At 28.3% G+C, this 23,126-nt stretch overlaps 2 protein-coding genes and 1 long non-coding RNA gene across 5 annotated transcripts; 2 read left to right on the top strand and 1 right to left on the bottom strand.

Annotated features, from left to right (window-relative positions):
- The first annotated feature begins 764 nt into the window (after nt 1-764).
- Nucleotides 765-11,261, top strand: LOC149883605 (Golgi-pH regulating cation channel-like). 2 transcript variants are annotated; one of them, XM_090098578.1, is made up of 20 exons: nt 765-1,107; nt 3,876-3,927; nt 4,031-4,119; nt 4,596-4,676; nt 4,842-4,946; nt 5,455-5,539; nt 5,689-5,750; nt 5,996-6,088; nt 6,833-6,860; nt 6,979-7,038; nt 7,149-7,248; nt 7,333-7,429; nt 8,029-8,212; nt 8,489-8,544; nt 9,169-9,346; nt 9,585-9,640; nt 9,903-9,952; nt 10,109-10,136; nt 10,325-10,373; nt 10,464-11,261. In XM_090098578.1, the coding sequence occupies exons 1-19, from the start codon at nt 979-981 to the stop codon at nt 10,364-10,366; spliced, it is 1,575 nt and encodes a 524-aa protein (XP_089954704.1). In that variant the 5' UTR covers nt 765-978; the 3' UTR covers nt 10,367-10,373; nt 10,464-11,261. The 2 variants fall into 2 exon arrangements, with proteins under 2 accessions (XP_089954704.1, XP_089954703.1); XM_090098577.1 differs by having other exon boundaries at nt 4,596-4,688.
- Nucleotides 11,262-13,433: 2,172 nt separating this feature from the next.
- LOC149883604 (follicle-stimulating hormone receptor-like) lies at nt 13,434-21,145 on the top strand. Of its 2 annotated transcripts, none has more exons than XM_090098314.1 (11): nt 13,434-13,572; nt 15,052-15,178; nt 15,744-15,815; nt 15,919-15,996; nt 16,074-16,145; nt 16,958-17,020; nt 17,128-17,199; nt 18,094-18,165; nt 18,369-18,440; nt 18,527-19,345; nt 19,439-21,145. In XM_090098314.1, exons 2-11 carry the CDS (start codon nt 15,057-15,059, stop codon nt 20,445-20,447), a joined length of 2,451 nt encoding a protein of 816 aa, XP_089954440.1. In that variant the 5' UTR covers nt 13,434-13,572; nt 15,052-15,056; the 3' UTR covers nt 20,448-21,145. The 2 variants fall into 2 exon arrangements, with proteins under 2 accessions (XP_089954440.1, XP_089954439.1); XM_090098313.1 differs by having other exon boundaries at nt 13,504-14,079.
- Nucleotides 21,146-21,149: 4 nt separating this feature from the next.
- On the bottom strand, nt 21,150-22,163 carry LOC149883603 (uncharacterized). Its single transcript, XR_016455804.1, has 2 exons — nt 21,957-22,163; nt 21,150-21,474 (listed from the first exon to the last, which is right to left on the bottom strand). It is a non-coding gene; the product is annotated as an uncharacterized LOC149883603 (long non-coding RNA).
- Between the last annotated feature and the right edge of the window lie 963 nt (nt 22,164-23,126).

Raw genomic sequence — 23,126 nt, 5'->3', positions numbered from 1 at the left:
TGGAAGCTCAGGAGAATCAGATACAATTCTGAGATGTGCCTCGTTTGAAGCAGAAAGTTCGACTTCGAACTCCTAAGCTGTTTGTGATTTAGCTGGATTTGAAGCGTCTAGCCTAATGATTAACGCTAGAATGTAAAATAAATTCTTTAATTCGGTTATTTAGTTGTAATTATATGTTTAAAACGCGATATATCACTATTCCACTACCTGTAGTTTTGTAACAATTTTTACACAAACATCAAATAAAAGACATTTACATAACTATTTAAACATAAAATCATAAAAGTTTTTGTAAAATTATCATGACACTTCCAATAAAGCAGATATAATTTACTATCTTTTAAGTTCTTGAACGCCCTAAAATCTCTGGCGCCCCTGAATTTTAATGCATTGAGCTAAAATATAAACATAATCGTTAATGCTGTTTATAGAGAACCAGACTGCAATTTGAAAATGTTAGAAATTTTCTTACGTTTGCTGAAAAACAAAATTTGGAAAAGGGGGGGGGGGGGGAGGATTAGTTTTTTATTTACATCAAAAAATTTACATATAAATATACCTTAGATTTTCAACATAACATAGCGACTAAAAATTCATCCTAGATTACTTTCATTCTTTTAAAAATGTAATTTTTTTACCATCCCTTTTTTTTACTTTGGTGAAAGAAAAGAATGGCGAGAAAGGAGTATATTACTAAATTTTAGTCATTTCTTTCAACACAAAATAAAGTTTGTTTCTTTCGGTCAACGTAAATATAGTAAACAATTTTATGTGCGAAGTTTCCTACAAAATTGAGACAAATCTGGAAATACATTTGAAGAGAATCTGATTTTGAGAGGACTCTAGTATGATCTTCATAGTTGTACCTGTATAAGTTTCTTAGGTTTGAAGAAATTATTAGAATATGACAGAATTACTTTAAAGATATTTAAAAAATATATTAATTAAAAATTGTCCTTATCAAGTTAGCTACAAAATATGAGTTTTTGTTTCAATCCGTTACTATTTATCCTTTGGTTGTGCTGCTCATTTAAATTAAAATCAGCTTTGATTGAACCAGGTTTTCAAAAATTCACATTTCAATTGAGTCCAGATGAAAATAAAAAGGTAAATATTTACTGTTTTGTTTTCTGCATACTTACAGAAGGGGTTATATCCATTCACAAAGTTGTCTCGATTTTACTACACTATATATTACCACCTTCCTTAATCACATAAGACAATTTCACTATTAAAATAATTTTAAAACTCTTCTAGGTTTTTAAATAAAGTTACAAAATACAGTTCAAGCTATAATGAATAATATATGACTCTGTTTTGTGAAGAAAATAATTTTAGAATGTGTTCTTAATATCTATGCAGTTTTCAAAGTTAATACCTTAAGTACAATGCTTGTTTCTTTAAAAATGACTTCATCTTTGGTCTACAAGTTATTTGAAAAAGCTTTTGCACTCAAATTATAATCAAGTAATTTTTATAAAAAGGAAACTTATTTTTCTCCTTTTTGTTATTATTTTGTAGTATATCCTTAAAAAGCATTTAAAGAGATGTAAACTTATACACTTTTTGTGAACAATACAAGTGCTATTAGTTTTTTACTCGTGAAGTCTCAGAGCATCTGTCTTTTTCTCTTAAAACTTTTCTTAAGAACAAAATATTCTTTTGTACAAATCTCTCCTTATATATAGGATTACAATGTTCTTAGTACATATGATATAGCAGAGAACTTATAAAATAAAATTTGCTTTTACTATTATTGTTGAAGTGAAGCTTAAAATAATCAGACTTTGATTTACTAGGTCTTTTTAATACAAATTTTTTACTTCATACAAAGTTTTGCTAATTTAATACTTTATTATAATCATCATCTCAGATTTAACAAAGGTTTTGTCTGACCTCAAATCTTATTGCCCAAATAGTTATTAAGTAAATTATTTGTTAACTTTGTTAGTCTAGATATTTTAGTGTATAGAGGAAAGTTATTAAAATGATAATTTTAATGAAGTTCACTTAATTGCACTTCACTTTGTTGCATTTCACTTTGTTGCATTTCACTTTGTTGCATTTCACATTGTTCCTTCACTTAATTATTTAGTTAATTGCACTTCACTTTATTAACTGAAATTTTTTTTCTAAGGGTGGGAAAAAATGATGAAACAAATTAAAATGAATCTATAAAGATATTTAACTTCTGTTTGGCAATAGTTTTAAAAATATTTTTCAGAATCTCATAAAACAGATGGTATTGTTAAAAAGTAGATAAATTTCAAAAATATTGAAGCCTTAATATTATTCAGAAAATTTCAGTTTGCTATAAAATTAACATCCTTAAAAATATGTTTTATTGTTATCAAAATCTTAACAAAACAAGCTAAATTGTTTTAGCCTACAATGGGAGCCCTAGCACTAATTGAATCTGTTTACTTACTGCAATCACAAAATTATTGAAATCTTTCTCTGGTGTTTCAAAGTTAATTAGAAAAGAATGGCAAAAAAGGAGTATTATGTTTGCAAGACAAAAGTTTGGTTTGAAATAACTGAATTAACTTTGCATTCACTTTTGAAGAGCACAATGAGAAACAAAAATCTAAAATAATTTTGGGTCAAATAAATTTTCAATCAAAAGATAAAGTGCTTGTAATCCTTATGGAAAAGCATGATGCACATTTGTCTGATTTTTACCTACAGGTGGGAAGGTCTAATTATAAGCCACAAATGTGCAAGTGAATTTAGGTGGTCTAAAATTGTTGGTAAAAAGTTCATTATATTCACTATATTTTGATCTATTTTACTTTTTGGAGTGCAGAACTAAATGAAGGAACTCAGTTGTTTTATCTATGTAATACAACGTTATCCTTAGGATGATTCTTTTGATCTACTATCAGGTGTGATAGTATTGTCACTCAGTAGATAGAGGTTAGTATAAAAGATTTCAGAAAATCCACATTCTTAGCAAGTAGTAGTTGGTTCTATCAATTCATATCAGCTTTTGATGATCAAACTTGAATCTTCTTTATTTATCTTCTAAAACCAATCAAATTTGTAAAACAAAATGACATGCTCAACACCAACATTGTTGTAAGTTCCAGATCCATTCTATGTTGTTTGTCAGAAGTTGGTTTATGCAGTTTGATGACTAAAGGAGATCTTTGGAAGGTCTTGGGCTGTCAAGCAACACCTGCTCAGAATGTCTATTTCTTTTTGTTTTATATAGTAAAGTGATGAGTGTATTTTCAAATCCTGGCTCAAATAAAAGCAATAAGACAGTTTTGTAGATTCTCTTTTATATGAATTTCAATAAACTTTTAACTAAACAGAAATAATTTACTTTTGTATTAGAAGCCTTTTGATAGCTTTTCCCATTCAATACTTAGTGATTAAATGAGCTGAGCCATTCTTAGGTGCATAGAAAATAATCTTACAGGTTCACCTTTTCACATTTGTAAAACAGGATTTTTCAAATTGTTTTTAGGTTTAATTGAAATTTTTCAAATGAACAAAATATGAGCAAAAGCCATTAAAAAGCAAAGTATTGCAAAAACTTTAGAATTGCAAAGCATGAGAGGATAGAGCAAGATAAGAGCAAGATAATATTGTTAAAAATTTTGCAAGTTTATTTCATAAAAATTTCCAAAAATCTTTTCGAAGTTTTAAGGATGAAATAAACAATGTCTGGTTTTTAGGCTCACAAAGCAACATTATTTAAAGTATATATATATATTTTTTTAAATGTTGCATAATTTTTACCTTTTGGCTTTTCTACTCTTAATAAATTTTTTTTTTTATATTTGCTTTTATACATAATTTTTTTTTTATTATTTAAGTTGCTTTGTGTGTTAGTGAGATGTATAAAAAATTATTATTTTTTTCTTTAGAATGTTTCATTCAGCAAGTCCATGTTTAATCAAACAGATATTTCATTTAAAAGTACTATTTTAAATATTTTTTTTATAAGTGTGTAATATAAGTTGTATTTATATGAGTGTAATACTAGTTGTGTTTTTTCACTCACTATGTCATTCTATTTTAGTTGTTTGTAATGATCTAAGTGGCAACTCTGGTAACTTTACCCTTGGGATGGTTATATATATGAATAAATGTCATTTACCTGAAATTAATGTTAGTGTTTTTAAGTAAAATTTTATTTCTGTAATACAATGATAATTATACCAAATATGGTTGTGGCTTTTTATAGGGGTTTAAAAATTTGTAAGTAGCAAAAAAAAAAAATAATAATAATAATGAAAGGTTGATAAAAATTGAAATTTGATAAATAACTTATGTTAATGTTTTTTGGGAAAATACATGATTCTAATATAATTTTCTATATTTTAAGGGCTTCGTAAAAGGTTTTCTTAAAAAAACTAAATTAAAGAAGTTAACCTCTTGGCTTTTATTTAACTACTTTGTGTTTTATTATTTGACTACTTTGTGTTTTATTATTTGACTACTAGTGTTTTCTTTCAAAAAGAATCTAAAGTAACTCAGTTGTTATGTAGAAATGGAATTTAATTATCAATAAACAATCCCTTTGTAACTTTTTCTAAAACTTCCTGTTAAGTTTTTCATTATCTTAATTTCTCTTCTTTTTCTAGTTGGACAATAAAGTCGTATCAGAAAACCTTCCCTGTCATAATTATGTTTCAGTGCCTGAAAAAAGTTTATCCAAAGTTGTTGTAAGGAAAATAGTAAATATTTTGTGTTTATAAATACATGTTTAAAAAGTTTTATGAGGATAAAACAGATGATGGCAATTGTAAGCATTAGATGATTAAAGTGATTTTAAGTTGAATAAATATTAAAAAAAAAACATATGTATAAACATAAAACATTTTTCAAAGCCACTTCAAAGCAATCAAGATGATATGTCTAGTGAAGAAAGCAATGAAATATCTTCAAATCAATCTTTGGCAATAAGAAGTTTAAATGTAACCAAGAATCGAATGGTAAGACTTATAAAAGTTATGTTAAAAAAATTAGTTATTTCCCAATCATCTATTATAAAGGAAGGCCAGAAAATATGTTTGTTACCAATCACATGACTCAAATAACCAATTGTTTTTCTAAAATTTTTCCAAAGTTATTTTTTTATTATCTTTTTTTATAATTATTTTATATGCCAGAAACTAAAGCTGTTAAGTTTTAAAAACTTAATTTATATAAAAAAGGCGACAGGAGAAAAAACAGCCACATTTGAAATTGTTAAAATATTGTCTCTGCTTAATAGATTCCAAAAAGTTTTTTCTGAATCAAGTTTTAAGTGAAAAAAAAAAAAAAATGTAGAAAACATTAAAAAAATTAACCATATACATTGAAAAATAATTGGTGAAACTTCCAACATTGATTACCACAAACTGTGTGAAGTTTTTTCCCCTCTGACCTTCATATACTCTTTTATTATCATGTTAATTGATATTATGTAATAGGTTTTATCATTAAAAAAAATTTATTTAGGGTGAGAACAAATTACCAAAAACTCGTCAAAAAGGTCTTTATACAGTATTGTTGTTTTTTGAAGGAAAAGACATGACTTTCGAAGGTGCCATGATATTTTAAAATAAATTTTTCCTGGTTTTCACATCATAAACTTAAAACGTCAGGCTTTTTTTCAAGTAAATAAGCTCATTCAACTTCCTTTTGTCAATCTTTACTTATATGTAAAATTCAAAATTAGTTATAATTTTTCAGTTACAATTAGCGCTAAGCATGATGGGTCCTATCTTTCTTCTATGAACTGGCCCCTATTACCAGTAAGTTGTGTTGAATTTTGATTTTTACAGTCATTTAATTTGTACGTAGAATTCCAAATAAATTTCTTTGTTTTTTGTTAATGAATTTTTTTACTTTTATTGTTTAAATAGTTTTTCATTTTTCTCTGTTAGATGGCTCACTAATGTTGTTATATTTTAAGTTTTTGATTTGCTCCTTAAACTTTATTTAGCAGCATTAATCAGGTTCATATTTTATTTATTTTTCTCTTTGCCTTTCTATTTAGTTTTATGGTGTAATGTCATTAGTTTATCTGACTTTTGCAATTGCTTGGTTCATAGCTTCATGTTGTAATTGGAGAGACTTACTAAGAGTGCAGGTTTTTAGTTTATTTAGTTTTTTGAGTTTTTTAATTTAGCACTCAATTGTTTTCAAAAGTTGATCTCACTGCAAATCAGTTTTAAAAATCAATAGTAAATAATTAAAAGGGATAAATTTTCTATAGGGAATGAGATTAGCCATGCAGTCCATGAAATTTACTATCATCTTTTATTGTTAAGAAACTTTACTTGTAACCTTTGTTTCATTTAAATATTTATGTGGAAAAAGGCAGATGTTATCTTTTCTTGGTCTTGGACTGTGTATTGGTGTCTGTGATAATGATGATTCTTTGGTAATTTTCCTTTTGTGTTTGTTCATCAGGTTTTCAGATCAGGTCAAATTCAATTTCTTTTAAGCAAATCCTTTCTCAGGTCTTTCAGCAGCTCAAACTGCAACTCAAAGATTAAATTACATCACACATTAATTACACTTTGTAAAAATCAGTCCAGATACTTTTTTTGCCATATTTATTTGATCTCTTACTTCCACCTTCTTAGAATATTGAGTTTTTCTGGTTTTAACTTTTATACAGCATCAGCTTAGAATTTTAGATTATAATGTTATCCTTTAAACAACAAGACAAAGCCTTTGTGTTTTTTTTTACAAATACTTTACATAATTGTAGTTTTTTTACATAAAATTACAAATACTTTACATAATTGTATTTTTTATTTATATTTATTTTATTTTCTAATCACTTTTTTTTTATTAATATTTATATTGTTTTTATTTATATTTTCAGTTTTGGATTGGAGCTGTTATTGGCATAGGTATTATAATTATAAAAGATTTCAATAAAATTTTAAAATTTTTTAGTCTAATTTTTTTTTTAACGTTTCTAATAATTATCTCGTATTTATTTAACCAGCATAGTTTTTTTTTAATTAGGAATGCTAGAAAATGCTTTATTTTACACTGAGTACAGAAATATAAGCAGTTATGGAGAGAGTAAGTTTTTTGTTGCAACTTGTTGTATTTAACAAATTTTCAAGAGGAATTTTCTTCTACAAGTTCACATTATGTTTAATTTATTTTTAAATATTTTTATAAAAATTTAGCAAATGGGCTACTATATTTTGCTGAGTTTGTGTCTTGTGTAAAGAGGACATTAGCAAGAGTTCTCGTGATCATTGTTAGTCTTGGCTTTGGGATTGTCAAGTAAACTTTTTTTGTTACTTTTGTATATGTTATTATATACTTTTATTTTTTTTAGTGAAAGTGTTAGAATGTAAAATTTTTTAGACCTCGCCTCGGTCAGATGTTTCACAGAGTGCTCGCAGTTGGATCTTTGTATTTGGTTCTGTCAACTATTGAAGGATGCATTCGCGTTCGCGATGATGTAAGGCTTTTTTTTTTGTTTTTTAAAGATCTTAGTTTCTAATGTATTGCCTGTAAAGGTATTGCCCGATTGTTGCTATTTTACTTTTGTGTCAATTGATTATGGAAAATTTTATGGGTTAGCTCTGTGTAATGGCTCATGATGTTTTTATGGCAGTTAATTTGACTCAAACCAAGTTTATGTTAGTTTGTGTTTGATGATCTATAACTTAAAACTAGTTTCAGTCTTTGATGTAAGTCTTTGTGTTTTGAATAAGATTTGCTAACATAAGAATTAAACTTGTAGTAGTTATGTATATATTGATATGCTCATAATTAATTGTAGTTAATGAGACTGCAAGTCAATTGGTCAAATGTTTAAAATTTTTGTTATTAAATAATGTTACAAATATTTAAATGAATGCAATAATATTTGTTTAAATTATATTGATAATTATTTACTGAAAATATTTATATTTAAAAGTTTAGATTTTATTTAAAAGTTTAGATTTTTTTTAATACAATTTTTTAACCAGTGTTAATGTTTCTTTAAATGACTTTATGATTTTTATGATTTTTTATGCTTAAAAGTTATAAATGTCAGCTAATCATATTATTTAGAGCAAGATTGTTTCAAAAACTCAAATGTATGCATTAATTCCATTGACAATACTAGATGTCTCCATTTGTTGGTGGGTTTTCACTTCTCTTGTTCAAACAACTAGAACATTAAGAATTAGAAAAAACCTGGTCAAGCTGACACTGTATCGCCACTTTACCAATACACTTATATTTGCTGTTCTGGGTAATTAAAAATCTGTTCGTGTGGAATGAATAATCTTTAAGTGAAGAAGTAACTGATTTAAAAAAAGTCCACAACAAAAGCAACTAGCTTTTCAGGCAGTGCTGTTTTATGATTTTTTTTAGTGTTTTTTTTTTTTGTTAATTTCTGGTTTAAATTTCCTTCAATGTTAGAAGATCAAAGAATTTTTTTGCATGAGTTTTACTTCTTTATGTTAAGTTGATGTTCATTATCAAAGATTTTAATTGTGCTAAACATGCTTATATAAATTTGTCGTAGCATCACTTGCTTACATGATTTGGATGATCAAGCAATCAAAACTGACTGAGTGTGTTGTAAGTTTTCTAAATGTTTCTTGCTGACTTTTCTACTTTTTTTGAAATCTAACTTTCTGAAACTTCATAACCTAAGTCCATAAAATTAATGCCCTTAAAAGTCCTAAAATTTAAGGATTAATTATCAAATTTCTAGAATTATAAGTTTTCTTTTAACTATAACTATAAATTTGAACATTTTTCAGTTCATGTCAGTAAGTTTCATTTCTTTATATATGCAAAGCATTCCAAGCACTTTTTTAAAATACAACTGCACTCTTCTGTATCTATCATATTCAAAACAAAGCATTTTTATAAGTACACATTAGAAATAAATACAATAATATTGGAATAGGAAATCGGAATAAAAGTTTTAATATGGATGGGTATTTGTATTATAATTGTTATGACAATGTGAGGGAATGAGACAAAAAGTGTTATTTCCATAAAGCTCTTATAGGCATGTTGATATTGTAAATATCAACATGCCTGTTTGACCTTTGGAAATTGGAGCCAGTTTGATATATTTGGCTCCTAAAAAAACTTGAGGCTTGAAGAAAGAAGATTATAAAAAAAATGTATAAAAATAAAATCTTTGCAAATCTGATCTTGCTGCTTGTTTTTACGATTTTAAACATTTTTTAGGATATTGGAAATATTTGGTTAAGTGAGGCTTTATGGCCATTCCTGTTTAGTGTAATATTAGCTGTAATAATGATACTCTGGCGGCCAAATATAAACAATCAACGCTATGCTTTCACGCCATTAGATCTTGGTGGTAGTGATGATGAAGATGATGATATGACATTATCAGATGCGTTTTGTAAGCTAAATAATTTCTAGCGATTTTTTTTTTTTTTTTTTTCAACATAACGTTTATTGAAAAAAATAAAGAGCTTATTGGGTCTCGTTCTAATTTCGTTCAACAGATTCGAAGTTTTGATTGTGATCCTTTAAAATCTGTTTCAAAAATTGCTAATTTTCGAAGTTCTTACTTCTACTCTGTGACTGTTCGAATTCATTTTATTAGTAACACTTACCTGATATTTTTTTATTTTTAGCTGGAATGAAAATGAGAAACAAAGACAATAGCGGAGTGAAAAACAGAAATCGTGCGGTAAGTGGACTTGAATTTTTAAAAGACTTTGAAAGAAATAAGCATAAAAAATGGAAAAAACAAAACAATGTAGAACAATTTTAAAAATTGATTCTCTTGAAACCACAAAAGAAGTGTCTCGTTTTTTCCTTTGAGGCGTTCAGTTTTTTAACGAAGCTTATGATAAAAAAAACTCGATTCGATTCAATCGAAGCCAAAATTATAACAAAAAAGGCTTTCTGTCAGTTAAACCAACTCCTCACGTAATTCATTGGTTGTTTAGGAAGATGATTTGAAGTGGGTTGAAGAAAATATTCCATCAGTTCCTTCTACGTGAGTCATTGCCAGCCATTTTTGTTTCTTAAAAATTAATTTATAAATAATATCGCTGTTGCTATTTCAGAATATAAATATTTTAATATTCTTAAATGCGTTTTTTTAATTTTTAAGGTTTCTTATTTTATATCACACTTCTGTCCTTTTTTTTAGATTGCTTCCAACAATTGACTCAGACGAAGTATATTATAATGATTTTTTTTTTACTCTTTATAACTTTATTATTTATTATCATTATTAGTGGAACTAGTAGTAGAGGCATTAGTTGATTAAATTGACAGTCGTAATGCATTCGTCGTAATGTATTGAGGTCAAATGAACATCGCGCACTAATTTATACTTTAATAAAAATGAAATATTTCTATTTAGGAAATATTGACGACGAAGTTTGAAATGTCGAAAATGAACTAAATTTCAGGTTTTTATTTTTCGCTAAAAATTTGTAGTGAAACTTGCTGTTAGCATTTTCAATATCTCAGTTTTACTTAGTCGTCTTTTTTTTTTTTAGACCCTTTCGTTTCAAGATGATATCGAATCAGTGAGATGATATCAAATCAGTCAAGAGGGACATTTTGCAATCGCAAAATCTTTTGCTGTTGCATAGTTTACCAAGATGATGATAAACCATAAATGCTAAATTCTTTTGTGTATTGTCTTTTTTTTTTGTTTGACAATTTGAGATCGTTAAATTAATGTTATAACTCATATGTTAATTAAGGAGTCTGGATCTATAAAAGTACCGACGTACTTTTTTAAACATTGATCTCACGTTGTCTGATTTTAAAAACCCGTTTTACTAGTAGATAATTTAAATTAAGTTGGCGAATATACTTAAATCTGACTAAATATAAGCTATCGAGCTATAAATTTATTTAAATATATTTTTCTCGCGGAAGTTTCTTAAGTATATGTAGATTTTGTAGCTTATTTATTATGGAAGTTTGAAAATAATCAATTTTATTCCCAAACAACAACAAAAAAAATTTATTAGAAAGGTTTATCGTGATCTTGTCAATTTTTACTTCTTGTGAACGCCTTCCAGATTTGATTTTTTCAAATTGGTTTAGCCGAAGTTTCTTAACGCAATTCGATTTTTTTCTTTATTTGAATACTGTTTAAGTTATTGTTTTATCTGTTTGTTTTTTGAACTGGAGATCCCCAGGTTTCTCCTTTTATCGACTTTTCTTTTATTCTTTTGTATTTTTAATTTAACTTTCAGTAATTTTCTTGTTTTTGTTTTTGTTTTTGTTTGTTTCTTTTCTTGTTTGAAATCTGAAATAAAAATTTGTCATACATATTTTTAAAATATGTTTAAGGTTCTCATCATTTTTTGCGAATATCTTTTTGCTTTCGGCTACATTGATGGAAAAAAAAAACATTTGTGACGACACAATCTTCAAGTGTCACGCTGCTGTTTGAAATGTTTTTTTTTTGTTTTTTATATCTACTTGTTTTATTTAATATTTATATATTTATAGTTCATATATGTATATATTGTATAATATATGCATATATTGTATAATATATGCATATGTAAAATATAAATAACCCTAAAAGTCTTTACCCAAAAAACGTTTATGTTAACTTCGGTCTTGTGTTGAGAGTCATTTATGAGATCGTAGCTTAGAAAAAAAAACCTTTAAAGCGTTTTACAAAAAGTGAAATAAGTAAACAGAATAGAATTTCGGTTTAAATTCTAACTTGAGTTTTCTTATGTAAATGCTGCCTAAATATCCAGTCAATCGTCGATGCCGAACTTCATTATGACGCACGCGTTTGTCTGCCTAAGTTTACCCCCTGGATCCCCCATCAATGTTAAAATTTAAAACTTTAAGAGTAACTGTTTGTACGTGAATATTTTTGTTATGGGAATTTAAAGTTAGATGTTTATTTAATAGTTTTAACAAAACCGTAATTAAATTCAATCTAGCTACCAAAAGCTAGATTCTGAAAATTTCTTATTTTCATTTTATTAACAAATCGTTTTTGAAACACCCTGTCGTATTTTTCGTAGTTCTTCGTTTGACGTATCTTCTCTTCATTCTTCTTTTCGACTTAGCAACAATTAATTGTAAAGATAAAATAACCGATTATCCTTTTTAAATGTACGTCACTAAAATAGCTCACACTAAGCAGCTTTTTGGAAATGAATTACGTTTTAAAAAAATAATCTTTTAAAATTCATTACTTGTATAGACTACAATTAAAATATATTCTTTAACAGCACCTAGTATTTAAAACCTTAAAACCAAATAGTACATAATTTTTGCCCACAAAGCAAAATCATTTCAGTTTTTTTTTTCTTGCACTTTTGAGACAATGCCCTGTTCAACTTTTTAGCATACAAAAATAAACTGGTACAGTATAACTTTATTTGCAACGCAACCAAAGCATTTAGACTCCAGTTAAATGTACGAAGCACAAGTTTTGGAAATCTCATGCCGTCAGATGCAATTATCCTAAGATATCACTCAGCTCTAAAATCTGTTTTTTATTATATTTAATTTTGTAATCTCTATTTTTACGTTTGGAAAACTAAGTTACATTTTTAAAATAATTGGTTTCGGCTTTGTCATATAAGCGAAACAGAAAGCTAAATTTTCTTGGAGTCATTAATTTTCATTATCAAACTTACAAAGAATTTTTAACCTTAAAATTTTGCAGATTTTTTTTGGTGGTATGAATCTTATAAGATGTATGAGTATAGACAGTGGCGTATCTAGGGTAGGGCAGGCAGGGCACGTGCCATGGGCGCCAGCCTGAAAGGGACGCAAATAGGCTTGGTTGCGATACAATAAGCGAGAATTATATAAAATAAATTAAGAAATAATATATCATATAAAATGAATATATTATATAAAATAAAGTTTGTGTCATCATTTGTTAAAAAATTGTAATTAAGCACTTTATGTGGGGGAAGAGGGGCGCGAGATCGGTGTTTGCCCCAGGCGCTATTTACCCTAGGTACGCCACTGAGTATAGATATTCTTTTTACTCGATTTTTATTGCGTTTTAGTGGAATATTTTATTTAAATTTTATCCAATATTTACAGACGAGATTATGTTTATTAATAATAGCTGAAGCAATAGATTTTAGTAATAACGAATCAAGTCAATTGTCAATTTCTTGAAGCCTTAAAAGAAAGATTTATTAAATTAGATTTATTTAATGAAAATCTACAAAAGATGTAAACAATTTGGGCTCGAATTTTCGAACTTTCCTTTCGAATTAAGAACGCTTAGATAAGTAAAAGATTTTATGTTATATATTTGCTAACCCTAAATTTTGTCTGTGACGAGAGAGTATATGAGATTAAAGAATAGCTTTTCAAGTTTTATAGTTTGTGTTTTTTATTATTATGGTATCCTATTGCCTGAAACTATTGACTCATGCCAGACACTGGCGACAGGCTGTTTCTCAATAAAACATTAGTAAACGTTGCTCATTCAGGTTTTGCTTTTATCTTAATAAATTATCAATTGCTCCAAATCGTCGATCAATAATTAAACTTGTTTTGCATCGTTTTACAGTAAAAACAAGAAATTTCAGAGAGGATGAGAAAAAAGTATGAAGTAGAACTGAGAAGAAAATAAAGAAAAGTAACAAAGTTTTGCTGGTAATAACTTTTTTTTTTTGCATTTTTTTACTTTTTAAGTTATAAATTCTTGCTTGTTTTTCAACTTTCGGTGCTATGATCTGAGAAAAGAAATTACAACAAAAACTCCACGCACAATCAGAAATGCAACTTTTAAAAAACTCCTCTTGTTTATCGAACGTATCGTTTCACCATACAGGTGGCAACATGGTAACTTTTTGTTGAATAAAAACCTTTAATCGAAATCTGTTGACGAGGTTTTATTAAAGGTGAAACATCGATGACCATAGAATAATTATAATTCATCATTCGTAATGAACGCCGTATATAAAATTTTTGATTGATAAGAATCAATACATATCACGCTAGCAAAATTTATTATGACGTAAGTTATATGAATAAATATATCCACATACAGAGAAATCAAGCTAGTTGAACGTTATCTTGTTATTCTGAACTTGACCCTTGTTATGAAGTAAGAGAATATACTTAAAACTTCGTGGGGGGCTTTCATTTAATTTTCGATAGGTATGAACAATTTCTTACTTTTATTTCAAATTTTTTTATACATTACTGTTTTAATATACGTTATAATCCACTTTAATCCATCCAAGTGATGAACTTCAAAAAATTTTTTTTGAATATTTATGTTTTGATGGCAAATAAACTTTAAGAAAAATTAATTTAAAAAAAAAAAGCGTTTTCCACGAAGAAAAAGACCCTCAATATTAAATTTTATTGAAATCATTAAGATGGTAGGGTATTAAAACACAAAATGAGAATTGAATTTGGTTAAAATAATTTTTACTTTAGGGATGAAAAATAAAATAATATGCGGAGCATAATTACCGATTTTTTTTAGATACAAAATAATGAACTCATGATGCAAAAATAGTTCAATGTTCAAGAAAATAAAAAATAAAAAAAATTTCATTTTATTTTTTAAGAGAACTTTAAATCCTTCAAACATTTGACGATACGAGCTTTTTTTATTTTGATTCGCAGATATTAACTTGATTTTAGCCACAAAATGTTAAACCTGGAAAAAAATTACAAGTTTCTGATTTTATGGATATTATTTATTCTGATTTTATGGATATTTAAAAATTGACTGATATTGAGACTGTAGATGTTGAAAATTTTTTCGTCCGAGGTTTTGCTCAAAATGACAAATGTTGTTAATAATTTACGAGCAATAAAACTTATCTTCATGTAAGCATCTTCTGATCAACTGAGTAATCAGAAATTTCTTTATAACAACATCTATTCATTCTCCGTAGCATTTGTCAATTTTGTGGAATTAAAAAAAACTTCTCAAGTCAAAATATAATTGAAGAAGATTGCTGCTTTATAGTAATTTCTTCTTTCTCTCTAAAAACTGATAATAAAAATCAACGCATTAAGCGCGGCAGAGCGATAAAGAGGATATTGAGCATGATTATTCAAAAAGTGAAAACTTTTCTCAAGATCAATAAAAGAATGTTAACTTTGAATTTTCAGTGAAAATGAAGAAATTGATATTTGTGGTTTTTATCATATCGTGCAAATGCCAAAACTTTATGCAAGACTTTGAAGCAGAGGGACTACATAACTTCACTGTCCAAAGTCCTGTTAGAAGCAAGACTTTGTAAGTTGATGGTTAAAAATACAAATTAAAAAAGTAAATTTTTTTTTGAAAAATTGCAGCTTATTTAAATACCATGATGAAGGTTGACGATGAAAGTTGACGATGAAAGTTGCTAATGATTGATAATTGATTATGATTGATGATAATGACGACGGCGACGACGACGACGATGATGATGATGATTTTGATGATGACGATGATGATGATGATGATGATGATGATGATGATGATGATGATGATGATGATGATGATGATGATGATGATGATGATGATGATGATGATGACGATGACGATGATGATGATGATGACAACGACGACGACAACGAAGACGACGTAGTAGTAGTAGTAGTAGTAGTAGTAGTAGTAGTAGTAGTAGTAGTAGTAGTAGTAGTAGTAGTAGTAGTAGTAGTAGTAGTAGTAGTAGTAGTAGTAGTAGTAGTAGTAGTAGTAGTAGTAGTCTTTAAAAAATACGATGAAGAATTTAAAGTATGCGGCGTTTGCGGCACCTACTTTAAATTCATTATCGTATCACCTATTTTTTTTTGACCATTTGATTATTGTTTAGGGAAATGACAATGATGAATTTTTTTTCAATTCCTTCTTCTATTTTGAAAAGTCATCCCGATGTTACCGCTTTGTAAGTAAAAATAATATGCTATTTTAATATTTTTTTTCAACTATTAGAAACATAAAAATTCACCATCTTACATGAAAGAATACTAAATTTTTTTTTTTTTTAGACAACTTCCATACAACAAAATTCGCTACATTGGAAATCACGATTTTCCAAAAAATGCTTGCCGGGAAATCCGATACATGTAAGAAAATAATTTGTTTTTAAATAAACTATAAAGTTGAAGAACTTGTTAAATAAAAGAATTTACGTGCTTCGTAGAAATCTCAATGGCAACTATATCACTCATATTGAAGAGGATGCTTTTTCTAACATGCCGTGGTTGCTAGAAATGTAAGTCAATTTATCGCCTTGATTAAAGATTTGGTAATTTAGTTTTTTTACAAGATTACTTTTAATTTATTTTCAAAGTTATTATTAATATTATATTTGTTTATTGTGATTGTGTTAAAACATCTTCCGTGTTTCTTAAGTCGTAAGCCGAATTTTTCTGCTCGAACAAGCGCCGACAAAAAGACGCCAATTGGCAATTTTATCGGTAAAAAAAAAAAAAAATTGAGTAACCAAAGAATGTTAAAATAAATTTTTAGTTTCATACGCAATTTATTTGAATTCCACAACTATTTTTTTTTTCCCCAACGTCAATAAAAGTGTTAAATAGAAACAAAGCATTTACGTCGGACGCTTTAAAGATAATTTTTAACCAAACGATTAATGAAGCAAACAATTAAGCAAAAGTGCAATTCTGAATGTGATTTTTGTTTATTGAAAAAACCCGCACGAAGTTGCGTAATAAATTTTAAAAGCCTTCTTTGGCGCGTTATTTAATAAGCATCTGAAAAATCTTTTTTACAACTTTGAACATAAAATAATTCAAATAAACCTAGAAGTTGAAAACCCATAAATTGATCATAAAACCCATAAATTGATTAACAATAAGCCACAAAGTTTTAAAACACTTTCATTAATTCTCTTTCAGTCTTGATTGAAGTTTCTATTCTTTTCAAAACAAAATGATTGGTTCTAAAAGAACCAATCATTTTATTTAGTTCTAAAAGAACCAATTTAATGTTCTAAAAGAATCAATTTTTTAATTTATTTTGTTCTAAAAGAACCAATCATTTTATTTTGACTTATTTATTTAGTGATTTATCAAACAATTTACTTACCGAAGTTCCGAAGATCAAAGCTCCGAAACTCCGAAAAATGTATAGAATTTTTATTACTCAATATTATACTGGTTTTTTAAAATTTTTGTAATTTTGTAATCTTTGTAATTAATTAACTTGTAATTTAATTTTTTTTTTTAATAAAGTCACATGGATAAGAACAAAATTAAAACTGTAAGCGCTGAATCCATGAGCCACTACAAAAGTTTGGAGCACCTGTAAGTTCTTAGATCAGTTTAATATCTTCATAAATTGTGGGTGTATGCATGTACAAAAGCGTAATGAAGGAATGCATTTGTACCCATCCATCCCCATAAAATAAAACAACAGTTTAAAAAAGCAATCAGAAGAGTCATAGTTGTTTACACATACTTTTGCGCGTGCGCGCTAAATTTCACGTTGTTAGAAATTTACTTTTTGTTAGAAAAAAAATTTTTTTTTTGTTTTTAATATCCTTATCCGTTTTTATGCCAACTTCAAAAACTTGTTTTTTTGAATCCTTTTTATCTTGGATCCTTTTCTTATGAAACACATAGAGATCTTTTGCATTTTATTGATTGTGGGGGTATTTTAGAACCAGAATCAGTTTATTTTGGTAAGTGAATTAGCGCTTGAATGCCTTCTCAAGGTTTTAAAATATCCTTCTGAGTGTCGCATTAAACTGCCTTCAAGATGATGACCTCTCCGTGCTGTCACGGGTAATTGTAGTGACTGATTTTTCGATTACTGCCTTATCAATATGTTTATGCCACAGGTAGATGGACTACGCAATTGTGTAGATTCTTGCTTTGGAATAATTTTATAGACGATGTTGTGACTCATAGGTCTGATTCTAGCATGCCTTACAGATAGCGCAGAAAGTTTGAAACCAATGAGATGTATTCAGGAATACGTGAAGTGCGTAGTTCACAATTTCGAAACACAAATAGACTAGCTTAGATAGACCAGCACTCGATAAAAAAGTGGAGTTCAAATTTTGTTCCTGATTTTAGATTGAAGAATTGTCTTAACTAACTGAGCGTAAATGTTGCACAACCCCACCTACCCTGGTTACACCTATTTTCTATATATGTATGTATGTATTCTGACTGTAATATAAAAGCTCGTTTTAGGGATCTGGGATACAATGAAATTGAATCTATTGATGCAAACACTTTTGCTGAAAATAAAGAGCTTTACTGGCTGTATGTTTTTTTTATTGTATCACTAAATATGTTTATATTTTGACAGGCATGAATAGAAAATTTTCCTTGGCGCAATTAACTTTCTAATTTTTGATTGTTAATAGCTTCAATTATATTACAACGAATGAAGCCGAATTTCAAAATGTTCCAAAAAAATTTTAATCACTCACTCTAAACTCATAAACTTTGTTTGAATTTTTTAGCGTTCTCAAAAACAATCCATTGAAAAGTATTGCTGACAATGCATTTAAAGGTGCAAAGCGACTCAATACTTTGTAAGTGTTCTTTGAATTCAGTTAAAAAAGAAAAAAAAAATGTAAAACCAAAAAATATTTATGTAAATTTTTTTAAACAAAATTAGATTGCTTCAAAATACTCTCATCTCTCAACTCCCACCACGATATGGTATCAGCACGTTAGAGATGCTTAATATAATGAACGTTCCAAGTTTATTTACGATTCCAGATCCTGCAAATTTTGAGAAGTTGAAAAAGATATTTGTTACATATAGCATGCATTGTTGTGCTTTTAGAATAGAAAGAGAATTACCAAAACTTAACAATACAAAACCTTGTCCTACAGAAACTCTTGAACCGCAAAACGATAAAACAAAACGTTCTCAGGAGAAAAATTCAACTGGCTTCAACGATAAAATTGCAGGAAATTCTTCCTTTGGTGGATTTGGAGATATTTTAAATAATGTATTTGGAGAAATATTTGATGCATTTAATGCCGAACCTCAAAATTATTCTCTATGCTCCGGTTTAGGGGAGCTGGTCGGTGGAAAACCTTTTGATACACACATAAAAATTGAGTGCACACCTGAGCCTGATGCGTTCAATCCCTGTCAAGATGTGATGGGTAGCAACGAGTTGAGAGGTTTTTCTTGGATCATTGCCGTCTGCGCCATAATTGGAAATGTTTTTCAGTTAGTAATTTTATTTTATAGTAAACAAGAATTAACTGTGTATAAACTACTCATGTATAACCTTGGTGTGTCTAATCTTCTCATGGGAATATATCTTATTGTTCTGTGTTGCGTTGATGCGTATACCTTCGGCAAGTATTATAACTACGTGCAGAGTTGGCAGTTTAAAGGAGGTTGTCAGGTCTTCGGATTTCTTGCGTTATTTGCTACCAGTCTTTCTGTGTGCAACCTCGTGCTCATTACTTTGGAAAGGTGAAAGCTTTTTTAACAAAATTTTTTTTTTGAAAAAAGTTCTAATATTTAATTTATAAAAAAACTGTATAAACTCATCTGTGTTCTTTTCAGATATTTGCTGATAATATTCGCATTATCTGTTGGAAATCAAATGAAGCTCCATCATGCAAAAATAGCAGTTGTTATTTCATGGTTGTACTCATTCTTAATAGCAAGTTTGCCAGTCGCTAACACTGTTAGCTCGTACTCTAAAACTGCCATCTGCTTACCAATGGATACGGCAACCAAAGTTGCTGAAGGATACCTATTATGGTTACTTCTTGTTTATATTCTAGCGTTTTTGTTTATTGTCGTATGTTACGTGCGCATTTACTACAGTATAAGCGATGTACGACCTGGTGTTCCTAACACACATAACATCGATATAAAAGTAGCTAAAAGAATGGCCATGATTATTTTTTCTAACTTTTTCTGTTGGCTGCCAATCAGTATAGTTGGCCTAATTGCAATGTATAGTGGCAAAATGCTCGATGTACGCGTCGCAAAATTTCTTATTGTTTTCATTTTCCCACTAAATGCTTGCACAAATCCGTTCCTTTACGCAATATTCACAAAGGTGTTTCGGGCTGATACTATTCGTTTATTAAATTCTTGTGGCTTATTCAGGCAAGCAGAATCAGAAGAGCGTCAGAGAGCTCCCTCTTACTTTAAGTCGAAAAATCGCTCAGGAACTAATATCAGTCATTTTATGCATTTTCAATCACCTGATCAAAATAGGTTTAATTCTCAAAGTTGTAATGAAGATATAGAACAACAGACGGAGTTTGGTAGTCTAGACGCGCCTTTGAATGGTATTGTAGACTGCTCGGTAAACAAACCTCAATCTGTTTTACTTGACGATGGGAACGGTATCAACAATAAATCCTACAGGGAAAGTAATCAAAAAAGATCAAATAGTTATTCGTATGAAGGCAAAAAGAAGGCCGACTTGAGATATAGAAGCGAATCAAACGAAACATCTTCCACCAGAATGTCTCTTCATTCAAATAAAGAGTCTGATGAGGACGAATTCACTAAACTAGGGTGCAGTGTACAAGAAGCCTCTGTATTATTATCATGAATATATTATTCATTTGCGATTTTTTTAAAATACTAAAGTGTAAATAATGTATAAACGTGTTTATAGTTCATTTTGATGTATATAAATAGGTGTGTGACATTGATACTCAACTGTAAAAACTGTATGAAATAAATACAAGAATTCACATTACGTCAGACAACTCAACTTTGTCAAATAAAACATCTTTTAAAGATAAGTGAGAAATTTTTTTCTACAGAGATGTGTGGTTTTTTCCATTTCAATTAGAAATTATTTTCCGTTAAGTAAAATATAAAAAATTCTTTGCGTGATTTTTTTGTTTTTTTCTTGTTCAACTTTGTTGATGTTCGTGGATTTTTTTACTTTTGATGCACAGAAATATTTTTTACTTTTAAAATCGCACTTTTTATTTCAATTCTAATATATTTTAATGAATAAGGAGAGTATGATATATATTTTGCTATATTAGCTATCGTTTATATGAGTAGATCGATTGATCAGTAGACAGATCGATCAGTATATTAATATATATCAGTAGGTGAAGATTGTGAATGGCAAATATTAGAAACATGTAACTTGGAATATTTTAAAAAGTTTTTTGATAATTATCTCATCTATAACAACGATGAATATTAAATGTAACCAATGAAAGGCAATAAATGATTGTTAAATGTAACCAGTAAAAGATAATAAATGATTATTAAATGTAACCAATGAAAGAACTTTGTTATAATGATTTCTTTCAATTGTAAAATATCGTTTTACATTTTGTTTGAGGATGATTAGGTAAACAATCATGCCATTAGTAGCCAAGGTCTATACTTAAACATCCAATCGTGACAGCATCTACTGTACACGTTGCTGTGTGTTGATACAAAGCAAACATGAGACTTTTTTAGGACGTTGACGTAATGCTCCAAGTTCACTTCTTTGATTTTTTTATATATATGAATCAAATCGCGATAAATAGTTGTTTTTAAAGGATCAAGCGAGCAAGGGATGTTCATATCTGCAATTTGATGTCCCATTCTACAGCAAACTTTCCTTCCTAAAAAAAAAAAAACCCGGCGTGGTCCAACTTTTTACATTAAACTCAGAGAAATCATTGACATATTCGAGTTTTAAAAAATTTAATAAATAAGGAAATGCTTCTTCACTTTTTTTAGTTCAAATTTTGAAAAATGTTTAAAATTTTGATTTAAAACATTTTTTTAATTCTTTTTTCTTTAAATATAAAACTTAATAAGAGATTAATCACAAAATCCTCTCTGCGTATTTGACATATTTGTTTAACAAATTCATTCGTATATTTATTTGTAAGAAAGTCTCCATCCATAGTAAATTACCATTTTAACATGTCATTTTACCGCGTTCGATTTCCTTAATTGAATTCGTGTTACTTTTTATCGATATTAATGATAATATTCATACATTTAAGAAGTAGATAGGTGTTCCATAAACAAAACTCTTGTTTTTTAAATTAGAGTTAACACACACACACAATTAAGTGACTAAATATATTAAACATACCACTTTTTGCGTTTTTTGCTGCGTTAGCATCCCGTTTAATTTCTGTTTTTTTAACATTCCGTTTAGTTTCTGTTAAATTCATCATATTGTTTTTCCAGTTATCTTCATTTTTATTGCTTGCTTTAAGAGTCTTGTTAAAAGTCATTAAACAAAGCGAAGCAAACAAAATATTATATGCCAAAATACTATGCATTGCTTGGAGAAATCAAATAAAAGAGAAAGATAGCTCATAAATGGCCCTTTAAGTGTTAAGACCAATATTGACTGATAGTCAAAATGTCAACATCCTTAGGTATTATTGCACCTTTAAAAACCTGGTTTCTTCCTAAAGAACTTTTTCCTAAAACTTATAAAAAGGTATTTGCAATGATCATGATAATCTTGAAGATCAAGGTTGTTAGTTATCTAGAAAAATAACACAGCGCCATTACACGTGATGGGCAGATCACCACAATCAGCTGGTAACAATGATAACGATGATTATGGCAGCTTCAAGAACTTAAAAAAAAAAACCAGATCTAAAAGCGTATTTTTAAATGACAGAGAGTTGGTATCCGTAAATATATTTATAAGAAATGAATAATTCTAATGATTTACGTCTTATTTAAAAATTCGATATTCAAAAAATAAAAAAAAATGCACAGTGACGTTTTTGTGTCAGTAATGTGTCTGTATAAGTAAGGCTAGGGGATGCGGTTGCATAATGTAAATATTTACTCGATGAAAAAATCTAATTAAAAGTTGATTAATAAAATACTAAAAATTTGCTGCTTAAAATTTCATACATTTGAGCTGGAAATGTTAGTTTTGTTTTTAGAAAAACAATGGTCATAAAATATATTTGAAGTTCTTACGAAAGAGGTATTGACTATTTAGTGTAAAAGAACTGCTGCATTTATTTCCTGATATCAAAGAATGTCATTACATGTTATTAAATATCGTAAAACACAGGGTTCTAGTTGCTAAAATATGATTATTAAAGTAGAGGGTAATAAAACGAACGTTCACGGTTTGTTCTTTCTTTTACAGTCTTTTTCTAGCCCTCAAATGTTTCATAAAACTATTGCATTTCATGGCTGCAACTAATCCAATTTGTAATTTTCATTTCTAAAACAAATCAATATTTTTCAAAGAGGAAAAACGTGGCGATAAATCAAAACTTACCAAGTT

This window comes from Hydra viridissima, unplaced genomic scaffold (genome assembly GCF_058129835.1).
Source record: "Hydra viridissima isolate aposymbiotic clone 2 unplaced genomic scaffold, HvirCarnegie_v1 scaffold_9, whole genome shotgun sequence".
Lineage (NCBI taxonomy): Eukaryota > Metazoa > Cnidaria > Hydrozoa > Anthoathecata > Hydridae > Hydra > Hydra viridissima.
This window is presented reverse-complemented; position numbering and strand designations above follow the sequence as displayed.

Excerpts from the sequence above, each read along its gene's own strand:
- LOC149883605 (XM_090098577.1), top strand. The coding sequence starts at position 979 with ATGAGTTTTTGTTTCAATCCGTTACTATTTATCCTTTGGTTGTGCTGC. Across the intron at positions 1,108-3,875 it reads GTCCAGATGAAAATAAAAAG|AATGTTTCATTCAGCAAGTC; the intron begins GTAAATATTTAC and ends TTTTTTCTTTAG. Across the intron at positions 8,545-9,168 it reads CAAAACTGACTGAGTGTGTT|GATATTGGAAATATTTGGTT; the intron begins GTAAGTTTTCTA and ends AACATTTTTTAG.
- LOC149883604 (XM_090098314.1), top strand. The coding sequence starts at position 15,057 with ATGAAGAAATTGATATTTGTGGTTTTTATCATATCGTGCAAATGCCAA. Across the intron at positions 15,179-15,743 it reads CCTGTTAGAAGCAAGACTTT|GGAAATGACAATGATGAATT; the intron begins GTAAGTTGATGG and ends ATTATTGTTTAG. Across the intron at positions 18,441-18,526 it reads GCAAAGCGACTCAATACTTT|ATTGCTTCAAAATACTCTCA; the intron begins GTAAGTGTTCTT and ends AAACAAAATTAG.